The sequence below is a fragment of the Salvia hispanica genome, chromosome 4 (genome assembly GCF_023119035.1).
Source record: "Salvia hispanica cultivar TCC Black 2014 chromosome 4, UniMelb_Shisp_WGS_1.0, whole genome shotgun sequence".
Taxonomy (NCBI): domain Eukaryota; kingdom Viridiplantae; phylum Streptophyta; class Magnoliopsida; order Lamiales; family Lamiaceae; genus Salvia; species Salvia hispanica.
Window position 1 is genome coordinate 47,735,912 of NC_062968.1, and position 11,741 is coordinate 47,747,652.

Below are 11,741 nucleotides of genomic sequence, written 5' to 3' on the forward strand. Positions count from 1 at the left end.
ACTAACAAAAAGACGAAGTTGAGTTTTCCCATCGCCGACCTCCTTGATTTCAAGCTTATCCCTTTGCCTAGCTTGGCGGCGAGGGTGGGTGACCTTCAAGTAGTCCACCAGCAACTGCTCGGTGAGGGGTTGAAATCCGTCGGAAGCCATGTTGAGGGTGGCGGAGAGGATGCCGGAGTTTTATAGTTATAGTGGCGTGGATAGAGGCATGACTAACGCCAGGGAAATTTTTGTATTAATGGCGAGGATTAGGGAAAAGGGTATAATGGGGATGAATCATATTCCATGGCTCGACCAATCGGAGCACGCTCGCTCTACTTTTCGTATTTTACTCCTGTGATAGGAAATTTAAATCATTATTTTGAAAAAAATAGTAGTACTATTACTTTCCTCCTCCGCCCATATTAATTAATACCCCGTCCTACAATAATTTACCTTTTTAAGATCCCAAAGTTAAATATGAAAAATTATTGAAAAATTAGTGGAATGTAGGACCCACTTTTTTATATTGATTTTAAAAAGGACTAGTGAGTTATGAATTTTGGCCCTATTAAAATAAAACGGTTTTGACAATTATCAGGACGGTAACGGAGGAGTTATTTTTTATTCATAAACTATAAGCCATACTTTTATATATAAAATATGTATAAATGAATTAGAGAACGTACTATTTTTAAAAAATAATACTTCATCCATCCCATAATAGGGATCACAATGGCGGCTTAAGTTTTATATTGGGCCCAAATTACTATTAATATTATATGATTTTTCAATGTTCATAAATTGGAAGCTCGATTATTTGATATTTTTAGTTTTTATGTAAGCATAATGGATAGAAATAAATTTTTTTATGATGTTTAAATGCCACAGGAAAATATCAATGAAAATAGAATTTATAACGAAAGAATACATTGATTAATTTTTAATTTTTTTTTTATGATTATAATAATGTAAGAAAATAATTACAAAATGACAATGAATTAAAATAGTAATTTGTGGAAAAAGAAAAAATGAAATTATGTTCAAAACGAAAAAAAAAAATAAACTATCCCGTTATACGCAAAAACGAAAAAAAATAAAAAAAAAAAGATAAATAGAAAAAAGGGGGAAATTTGGGAAAATACAAAGTAGAAAAAATTGAGGGGAAAAATCAAATTAAAGGGGGGTGAACCGGGCCACTTATAAAAAAGACGGTTTGCCCAATAATTAACAAGTTCACATAAAACAATTTATGATATATAAAATTTTTTAAACAAAAATTAGGGGATTAGGGGGTGCCTAACGGGGCCCCCATTGGGGATAAATTGGTGGGACATTAAAAAAATTTAAAAATTTTGGGTTTAAAAAAAAATTAATGAAATATGGATTTCCCGTTTTATTTTGTTTTATAATAGAATGTGAGTGAAGTGTTGAAATGTAGACCTACTTATTTTATAGAAAAGTGAAATCGAACTTTATTTGGATCAAATGGAAAAAAGGATTTTTTAATTGGCGTAGGGAAAAAAGTAAGGTTAAAAATAAATAAATAAAAAGGGAAAAAAGGAAGTTATATAAATATTAATTGGAAAAATGGAATACATTATTAATGGTTTGGCATGCGTTTAAACCGTTTTTAGCCATAATATATGAAAAAATTTTTATAAATTTAAAATTTTAAAAAATTAAAAAATGTAAATTTTAATGCCAATAATTTCTGAATTGAATGTAAAAGTTTGATGGAATGTATTTTTTCTGGTAGTGTTTGTTTAAAATGATTATAACTATGTGAGAATATTTTATATCTAACTAAAAATGCATTAAATCCAATGATTTCCACAAATTAATGTAAAAGGCTAAAAAAAATGTGTTTCTTTTTTAAATTTTTTTTTTCAAAAAATCTTTAAAAATCCTCTTAATTAGAGTATATCATCATCTAGTTAAAAAAAGATTTTTTTTTTTTTTTATGTATTGGAGCTTGAATACCATTTGGCTTTGAGTATTGAATCGTAAGGCGGAAGAGATAATCTACTATAATTCCTAAAACATTTCTTAAATCACAATTACAAAATGGTCATATGAACATTTTTATAATTCTAACTCAACATTATTTCTTTACTCTCTTTCAATTTTTCTCTCATCTGCTACTTTTCACATTTAGTTAATGCTTATTTATTTTTCTCGTTTTTTTTTCTTATACTATTTCTTTTATTTGATACTTATTTCCTAAAATATGTTGCCATTATTATTACTATAATTTCTCTTAATAATATTCCTCTCTTTTTATAGTACTCTCACTTTTATATTTCGGCTAAACCCAAACTACTTACATTATTTATATATTTTAGCTAATTAAGTACTAGTATTAAGTATATTATTATTAAGCGACCTCTCGTTACATTTAAAATACTAATTTGATTACACTAGAAAATCAATCTCAAATTAACGACCTAAAATGAAAAATGTGTATAATATAGGACGGAAGGGAGTGAACTATTCATCTCTCTTTTACTTTTATTATATTATCACTATAATTTATATTAATAATAATAATAAAGACTGATAAAAAATTGTGTTAATAGTAATGACGATAAGAATATATTTAATTTTCTAATCTAAAGTAGTTATATTTAATAAATTGACACCATCTTAATATCTTATATAAAAATAACTAACTAGAATTTGACAAATTTTATTTTTTATATAGCCATTATCGCAACTATTTTATGAAAATTATTTAAATTTTATAATTATTTTGTATTGTGATAATTGAAATTTGTCAAATTCTAATTAATTACTACTTTTTATATAAGATCAACAGCTTTAGGATATAAAAAATTAAATAATTTCAATAAAATTAAAAAGGGATATTGGCATCTAATATCACGAAACTTTCAAAAAGTTGAGTTTTTCCCACCTAACTTTAATATTGACAAATAATATCACAAACTTATACCTCCCGGCTTGCTTTTTTCCCTTACCTAATAAAAAAATTCATGTTATTTTTATAGATTGAAAAATAATTTTGTTGGAGGATGTGCTTCAAGAAAAACTATCTTCAAAGATTGAAAAGCTTGAAACTCCCTCAAAATTGCTGATCGAGAAATTACGAAAACAAATTCGTATCATAATATTATTTGTGGGAATTTTTTCATTGGTGGGAAAAAACAAACCAGGGATAAAGTTCGTGATATTATTTGTCAATTTTAAAGTTCGAGGGAAAAACCCAACTTTTTTAAAGTTTCGTGATATTACATGCCAATATCCCAAAAAATATTAGGTCAAATTTTATTTTCCTTCAAAATATTTATATAAAAAAGGTTAAATTTGTACGTATTTCAAATAATACATAGTACAAAGTTTATAGAACTTTCTATTTTTAATTGGGTAAATTGCCTCTAAAGTCATGAACTTTCACAAAAGTTAGGTTTTTCCCGTGAACTTTAAGTGTAGCATGAAAAGTCATGAACTTTACTCTTGGTACCGATTTCCCGAGTCGGGTATTCCGGCTAAACAGTGTGATGATGTTTGCATTTATGCTGACATGGAAGATGATTTGGATGCTAAGTGTGTTTATTCCCATTCTTCTTCCACTCCATTTACCTTAACCCTAATTAAAAAAAAAAAAAAAAAAAAAAAAGATTTTCTCCTTCCTCACTCCAGCACCGCCACCACCTGTCGCCGGTCCGGCGCACCACCTGCTCCTCCCCTTCTTCTCTTTCTTTCCCTTATGTCTCTCTCTTTCCCCCTCCTCTATCTCTCCCCACTCTAGGCCTCATTGTGTCGCCGCCGTCATGGGAGCGGCGGCGCTCCGTCACCCTCCGTCCCTTCCTCTCGTTGGCTCTGCCCCCATCATCACCATCCACCGCTGACTGCCCTCTCTTAACTCTCACTCCAATTATTCAAAGGCAAGATCCCCAAGTCAGAAAAGGATGTGAAATCGTGGCTGTTCGGAGATGATGTTCTCTCCAGCAGCGTCGGAGGAGTTTTAGGTGATGTTCTCCCCAGTGCCACCGCCTCCCGCCGCTCCGACGCACCACCAGCGGTGATAGTCAGCGAATTTTTAATTTTTTTTTCAAAAAACAAAAAACGACGTCGTTTTGTGTTCCGGCTACCACATAGGATAGGTTGATGCCGGAAAACTATCAAGTCGGGTCGGATGGAAAATTTGCACAACCCGATAAAATTCATGACTTTTCATTAACATTTAAAGTTCACAGGAAAAACCAAACTTTTATGAAAATTCATGATTTCAAAGACAATTTGCCCTATCTTTTTTAACAAAAGTTAACGTAACTATTTCAATCAAATATAATAGAGAGAAAGTACACGAAATAACACAACTATTTTGATTAAATAAAGGAGTATTGGGAAAGTGAAAATATTTTTTTAGAAATAACTTTTTTTTACCATAAAATAAACCATCATTGACTTGGATCCTGCTCTGATACTATATTAGAAATGGGTCACTCACCCTTTAAAAGGCCTCATAAGGAGGAGGGTTATCCACACTTATATAAAAAAGCTAGGATCATCACCAAGCCGATGTGGGACAATGATTTGGAGAATTTAACAGTTACTATCTATATTCTATAAAAGGTGGTTGATAATACTCAAAGCTAGTTCTGATATGTTAAACTTAGAAATTAGATAATGTTCAAAAGTTAAAAGTAATTATCAGATTGATATGATGTTTATAGGATAGCTACGATCTTTTAAAGCTCTTGACGAGATAATGTTCACGCGTCATAAGTTGGTAATCCTTGACCATACTCAAACTTATTTTAGTCTTTTAAATTGTTACGATGCGATGTCAATAAGTCAGTTACTATGATATTAGAAATTCTTGACGAACGAAGGAATCACCTTATTGCATAGGCTACTGCATTTTCTAATGCATTATTAAATAGTTGTCAGCTGGATCTAATTACTTTTAACTTTTGAACATTATCTAATTTCTAAGTTTAACATATCAGAACTAGCTTTGAGTATCAATCTGATAATTACTTTTAACTTTTGAACATTATCTAATTTCTAAGTTTAACATATCAGAACTAGCTTTGAGTATCAATCTGATAATTACTTTTAACTTTTGAACATTATCTAATTTCTAAGTTTAACATATCAGATCTAGCTTTGAGTATTATCAACCACCTTTTATAGAATATAGATAATAACTGTTAGATTCTCCAAATCATTGTTCCACACCGACTTGGTGAGTTTCTCTATATAAGTGTGGATAACCCTCCCCCTTATAAGGCCTTTTAAGGGGTGAGTGACCCATTTCTAATATGGTATCAGAGCAGGGCCCAAGTCGATGATGGTTTATCTCTTTATCTCTTCTCTTGCCTACCCACGTGATGGAAGTCCGATGTAGGGGTGAGCATTCGGGTTTCGGTTCGGTTTTTTGCCCAAACCGAACCGAACCTGAAAAACCGAATTTAGGCTAAAATCAAAACCGAACCGAAACCGAAATCCGAAAAACCGAAATCTGAAAAACCGAAAACCGAACTTTAAAAACCGAACTAAACCGAAAAACCGAAATTTTATACGATTTAAAAAAGCCTAAAACTTTAAAACCGAAAAATAACACAAAAAATCATAAACATCCATCAACCAACAAAAATAAATATTTAGGCAGGAACATAAAATAAAGAGTTTCATGATATCTAATCAATATACAACAAATTATAACAAATTAACAATGTAGTCCATTCCCAAGTCTTCAATCCTCTCTGTTCCACGGATGAGCTTTGGCCATAGTTTTTATCATAAGCTTTGAATCAATTTTGTAAAATCTGTAATACAAAATAATCCCATAAGTTATTAACAATGAAGGAGAGAATATATAAATGTATAAGAAATGGTACTGAACAGTAGAAAATTAGAGAAAAAAAAAGTTTGAATCTTGGACAGCAGATCTGGATGATTAGGGGCATCCAATTTTTAAATATCACAACACTTAATTTAAGCATATGAATTCAGCTTCAATACTTGCAATAATCATCTTTAAATATCAAAGTTTACAGATCCAAATACTTATCCTTTGAAGAACACATTAATGCCTAAACACAAAAACTTAGGTATTTTAATTTTGACCACTAATTTGAGAGCTGTGAAGAAAATAGACAAGTGTGAGTTTTTACCTTCTTCTGAAGACGGCGTGGATGGCTGGAGCACGGCGGAAGGCGGTGTAGATGGCTGGAGCACGGCTGCACTGCTGGAGGGCGGAGACGGCGTGGATGGCTTGAGGCGATGGGCTAGAACAGAGATAGGAGACAAGTTGGAGGCTTAGAGTTAGTGAAATTTAGCCTTTAGGGTTACAGATTTAGAGTGGAAAACGGAATTGAGAACGGAGGCAGAGAGATTGACAAAGGAGGCGGAGACGTTGTGAAAGGAGGCGGAGAGGCAGAATTTTATTAGGGTTAGAGTTATATATAAATAATATTTAAATATATTTATATTAAATATAATTCGGTTTTTCGGTTTTTTTTTTCGTCCGAACCGAACCGAACCGAAAAATCGAAATTTTTGCAATTTTAAAACCGAACCGAACCGAAAAACCGAAAAAACCGAACCGAATTTCAAAATTTCGGTTTGGGTCGGTTCGAATATTCGGTTTTCGGTTTTTTTGCTCACCCCTAGTCCGATGTATCATTCCGGTGAGTGGCACATTTCTAACCATCCACGATTTACTCAATTCAAGTGGCTGGCCTTATTTGATTTCTCAGTAGATCAAAATTAACCACCCTTTGCTTCAATCGAGCTGTTGGCCTTACGGGACAGAAATATGAGAATTATTTATTTAGAAAAAACATAAATTAAATAAGAGATGGAGAAAACAAAAATGGAAACGAGAGAAAATTTAATGATATGAAAAATATACATACCAAAAAAGGGATAATTACACTTTACATACGAAGTGTTTCACCAATGTTTCAATTGAGTACAAAATGTTTTAAGTTAACAAATAAGTATCATACAAAAAGTTTCATTAGTGTTGCAAATTAGTACATTTCGTCTAAAAATCACAAATATCTTTACTTTTTTTATTTTTCATCATTTCGACTCTAAAATTAGCTACAAACATTAGCTGAAAGTTAAATGTGAATTCATTGTTTAATAAAATGCGCATATGGCAATGCATAAGGTATTATTTAGAGAAATAATATCATGTTTTTAGCACAATTTTGGAGAAAAATAAGAAAAAGTAATAGTAACACAAATCAAACTTTTTGTATGATACTACTGCTATTTGTTAACTTAAAATATTTTGTACTCAATTGAAATGAAACAATAGAAAAAAAATGAAAAGAACAAAAAAATATTAAAATAGAAGTAATAAAAATCGTACAGCAAGTATTGTTAAAGCCCTAAATCATGGCGGAGCGCCTTCTCCTCCGACAAATTATCCGGCGGTGGCGGGCCGACACCGCTGCACCGAGTTGCAAAATAATTTTAACCAAGCTGTTCTACGAACAGAAATGTTGGTACACCGCAGCCAGCGACGGTGAAAACAAAGTTTATCAATGGCTGATATTGCCTCCATTCAACCCCGCCCCCGACGCTTCTTCTATCGGGAAAAAACTTTACGGCCGGCCGGAAGAAACCAATGCGACGGCGCTTAAATGGATTCTCAAGTGCTGTCCTCATCTGCCGAGGTCTCTCGTTCAGAAACTCTTTCGCTTAAGACAGGTTCACTTTCTTTTTCTGTTGATTTATTTAAAAAACTCTCGAGCATCAGCATCAAACAAGTAAATAGCTTCGAAAACCACGTCAATTTCCATCTTTCTGATAACAAATAAGTTAGCACTTGTGCTCGTATCCTTTATAAGCTAGTACTATAACACAATTGCAATGTGCTGCATTTTTGGTATTGCATAAGATTATTTGAGGTGGCTCCTTTTGATTTGCTACAGGTGCGAAAGGAATGCTCCAGTGCCGGATCTAAAGACCAGCGGCCAAGAAGGGTAAAACACTGTCATTCACAATTCTTATGGGACTTCATGCTCTTGTTATCTGTGTCATTCCTACCTCAACGCATGATTTGTTTTTGTGTCTGTAGATAGGAGCCAAAGATTTGATGGACATTGGTGATAGGATATTCCTTCCCAAATCTGTTGATGATAAGTCTCATCCAACAATTGATGAGAACCAGAGCTTTTCCAGTGAAGAAGAACGGAGATTTGTTCAAAGCCTCGAGTTGTATAAGGTATAACTGTTCAGATATTGTAGTTAGTAGAATGTAGCTAGCCCTTTACTTTTCTGTAGTTGGTTGCACGTGAAGGGAGCCTGATTTTGATTAAAACCTTTTTAGGACTCTGCTATAATTGTCATCAATAAACCACCTGGAATGCCTGTTCAGGTAAGATAGGAGTATTTGCTTTCGTTGCTTCTTCCCTGCCTCCTCAACCCTTTCTATATTGCTAAAAATGGATTCTGTTTCACATTACCAGAACTTTCTTTTCAGGGTGGCGTTGGGATAAGGAGAAGTCTAGATGAGCTGGCTGCCAAGTATTTGAGATATGACTGCATGGAGCCTCCTCGTCTGGTGAGTTTGACGAACTCTTTGGTTTTCATAGAGACACTAAGCTCACTAGGTTAGTGGCATATGCCATTTGAGTAATCACATCGCTCACATTCCTGCACTATCTTTGCTTGATCTGTATTATCTCTTTCCTGGGTGGTGAGGCCATGACTTTACAGAACAGTCGCAGCTCTCATTTGTACATATTTTCTATGACTTTGCTTTCTTCTTACTCTTGTTTATTTAACTACTCCTATATAGTATACTAGTATTAGAAAAATGCAGACTAATTGCTTTTGTGGGAGTACTTTTGCATCCAAGTGTAAAGAATCATTCAACTGCACTTTTAGGATTCTAGTTGAAAGTTGGAGATGTAATGTATGTATTGATGGAAATCCTTCGCGTGCTAATAAACTTTTTGAATGGTATCTCCACTGAAGAATATTTTATGCCTTTTATCAAATTAATTGCGGAGCTATATGAAAGAAACTTCATTTGTTATGCTCTCCTTCTATTTCAGAAGAACATCTGCCCTGGTATCTTAGGCCATGTAATGGTCTTAGACTCTTAGTTGATATCTCACTGACTTGATATTAAAATGTACATATTTGACTAAATTTCCTGGTAGTTTTTCTTTTTTCAGGTTAATTGAAAAAATAAACCTGGCCCATTCCCTTCATGTAGTTAGCTACCTTTTTTAAACTTTGTACATAGTTGTTTTACTAGCTTGTTGGTAGGTGCACAGACTTGATAGAGACAGCAGTGGCATATTAGTGATGGGAAGGACACAGTTGAGCACTACAGTCCTGCATTCTGTTTTTCGTGAGAAAACCTTTGGAGCTTCAAATGATGTAACCTTTCCTCCTCATTCTAGATAATACATTTCATTATTTACTGCTGTGTTTCGTAAGGTTTTCAAAGAAATCAATATCAATGTCTTCACAGTGATACATCTGTCATCATGTAGAAGTCATCTGGGTTACCTTTTCTTGCAGATTCTTGGCAGTAAAAGAATTCTTCATAAGAGGTATTGGGCTCTAGTTATTGGATCTCCAAGACGTCGACAAGGGTCAGTTTCTGTCCCTTTGATAAAGGTGAATTTTACATTTCTCCACCTTAAGAGTCACTTTAGCATCTCCAATTTTTTTTTCATCTGTTCTATATCTTCTCAAGGTCTTTACATGTTCTTAAACTCTTAATAAATTGCAACATGCTATGCTCGGTTTATATTAACACAATCTAGATTGTCTTTTTTGATTTCTCATGATATGGAGGCACATAAACCATAATTGTTAATGTTACCTAATCTCTGATCTAGGAAAACGATGATTGATGCATAGTTTTCCTATATTTCACGTGATGGCTGCATTCATGCTCTTACTTTTTCGACAATCTTTTGGATGTACATTTGATTTTTTTGCCATATCTTAATTCTTACCTAGATAATATATTATGTGTATTTTTTTTGCGTATATATTATGTGTATTTTTTACATCCTAATTCCAAGATACTATATTCTTGTAAAGTTTCTACAAATGTTCTATCATGCACTGTTTTACTGCATTGAGGCCTAATTATACTGATATGATGATTACACGTCTGGAAAATTTTATTTATGGATTCCACTCTTTTTTTTTATTGGATTTAATTAAAATCCTTGTTCTTTTTTTGTTTTCTTGTTCATTTCTTATTCAGGTGGTGGTTGACAATGGAAAATCTGAGAGAATTACTGTGGCTGATAATAGCAACAGATTGTCAGGGCAGCATGCTGTAACAGATTATCGAGTCATAGCATCTTCACCCAGCGGTTCGTTCCACCAATGTTCTCATTGATGTCTTATTTACTATCATGTGTACACTCGAAGGCATGTTGTTTAAGCCATCTCCACCATGTTTTAACTCTGCTCCCTATTTTTTTCATTTTCCTGTCTGATTGTCTAGTATGCTATTCCTAATAATGTTACAAATGTTTACTCCACTGTACTGGCTCAGTTAGTATTTGCAGATTGCAAAATGAAGAGGGTGTTCTAGATATTGATTTAGTATATTTGCATCATCTATGTCAGTTCGAAGAGTGGATCAGTGTCGCATCAACTACATTAAAGGGTGTATGTTTGTTGAAATTTGAATAATTTATGTATGATCTGGAGTTTACTCATACTGTTAACTGAGGGATCAGGAAAGTTTCACACCATGTTTATCAGGGAGTAGTTTACTGTAAGGAAAAACAAAAAGATGTTACAGCTGTTTATTGACCTTTATTAAAAATAAAGTGACTTTATATGTTCATTTCTGATTGAGAACGAAAAATAATATTGTGCACTAATCCTTTTTTTCCTGTAATGTTATGTTACATTAATTACTTAGCCTTAACCAGTTTAACATCCAGAATATGGGTTATTCAGTCGAGTGGTAAATTGCAGGTTATACATGGTTAGAGCTTTCGCCACTTACTGGAAGAAAGCACCAGGTTAGTATTACTGCTCTTAATTTTTTATGAACCCCATCACAACTTCCCTTTAAACCTTAGACATAATAAGGTTAGCCAGACTTGCTCTTTGTATTGACTCTGTCATTGTTGAATAGCTTCGAGTCCATTGTGCGGAAGTATTGGGGACACCCATAGTTGGAGACTACAAGTATGGCCGACAAGCTCATAAGAAACTAGGACACTATCTCGAGTCTGCTTCAGATCATCTTAAAGTTGAAAAGGACACTGAGTTGGAAAGTGGAAGCATATCAGATGAACAATTCTCCCTTCATCTCCATTGCAAGGAGATGGTCGTGCCGGACATTTCAGTTGTCTTGCAAAATGGCAACATAAGTGATGTAGACTCTGCACGAATCAGAGATATTGTGTTAAGAGCTCCTTTGCCTGCACACATGCAAAGAAGTTGGGACCTACTGAGTTCGAATCATAATTTCTGATAGGGTGGAATAATAATGTATTATGCTTCCGCCACCAATCTCTCGTCTCAAGGTAAGATCATATTTCACTAATAGCCTGTCAACTTACTGAAGATGAAGTCAGATAGTATATCATATACGTACGTTGCAACAGACCGTGATTGGGGTCATGGGAGCTAGGTCAATCTTAATAATTTATAAATTGTTGTCCATTGCCACCAAATAGCTCTAGTTGTGATGTAATTGGGAGTAAATGTCGATCTTATTTTGTAAACTTTATTTTGATTTGATAATGAAAAATCCAATAATATTGGCGATCACTTCGTCAGGT

At 33.5% G+C, this 11,741-nt stretch overlaps 2 protein-coding genes across 3 annotated transcripts in view; one reads left to right on the forward strand and one right to left on the reverse strand.

The window, feature by feature from the left end:
* The window catches only part of LOC125223478 (methylthioribose kinase 1-like), an 11,279-nt gene extending 11,068 nt beyond the window's left edge, over positions 1-211 (reverse strand). The window contains exon 1 of the mRNA XM_048126648.1: positions 94-211. Coding sequence (XP_047982605.1) covers positions 94-150 — 57 coding nt within the window. The 5' untranslated portion in view covers positions 151-211. The remainder of the gene's footprint in view (positions 1-93) is intronic.
* Positions 212-7,325: 7,114 nt separating this feature from the next.
* Positions 7,326-11,730, forward strand: LOC125218262 (RNA pseudouridine synthase 4, mitochondrial). Of its 2 annotated transcripts, XM_048119898.1 has the most exons (10): positions 7,327-7,671; positions 7,896-7,946; positions 8,042-8,188; positions 8,294-8,341; positions 8,447-8,527; positions 9,241-9,354; positions 9,499-9,597; positions 10,199-10,310; positions 10,927-10,973; positions 11,090-11,730. In XM_048119898.1, exons 1-10 carry the CDS (start codon positions 7,357-7,359, stop codon positions 11,429-11,431), a joined length of 1,356 nt encoding a protein of 451 aa, XP_047975855.1. In that variant the 5' UTR covers positions 7,327-7,356; the 3' UTR covers positions 11,432-11,730. The 2 variants fall into 2 exon arrangements, with proteins under 2 accessions (XP_047975856.1, XP_047975855.1); XM_048119899.1 differs by lacking the exon at positions 8,294-8,341 and having other exon boundaries at positions 7,326-7,671.
* Positions 11,731-11,741: the final 11 nt, after the last annotated feature.

Bases quoted from the DNA above. Each gene is read 5' to 3' on its own strand.
- LOC125218262 (XM_048119898.1), top strand. From the start codon at position 7,357: ATGGCGGAGCGCCTTCTCCTCCGACAAATTATCCGGCGGTGGCGGGCC. The intron at 8,342-8,446 runs GTAAGATAGGAG...CTTTCTTTTCAG, and splicing joins CACCTGGAATGCCTGTTCAG to GGTGGCGTTGGGATAAGGAG. The intron at 9,355-9,498 runs GTAACCTTTCCT...CTTTTCTTGCAG, and splicing joins CCTTTGGAGCTTCAAATGAT to ATTCTTGGCAGTAAAAGAAT.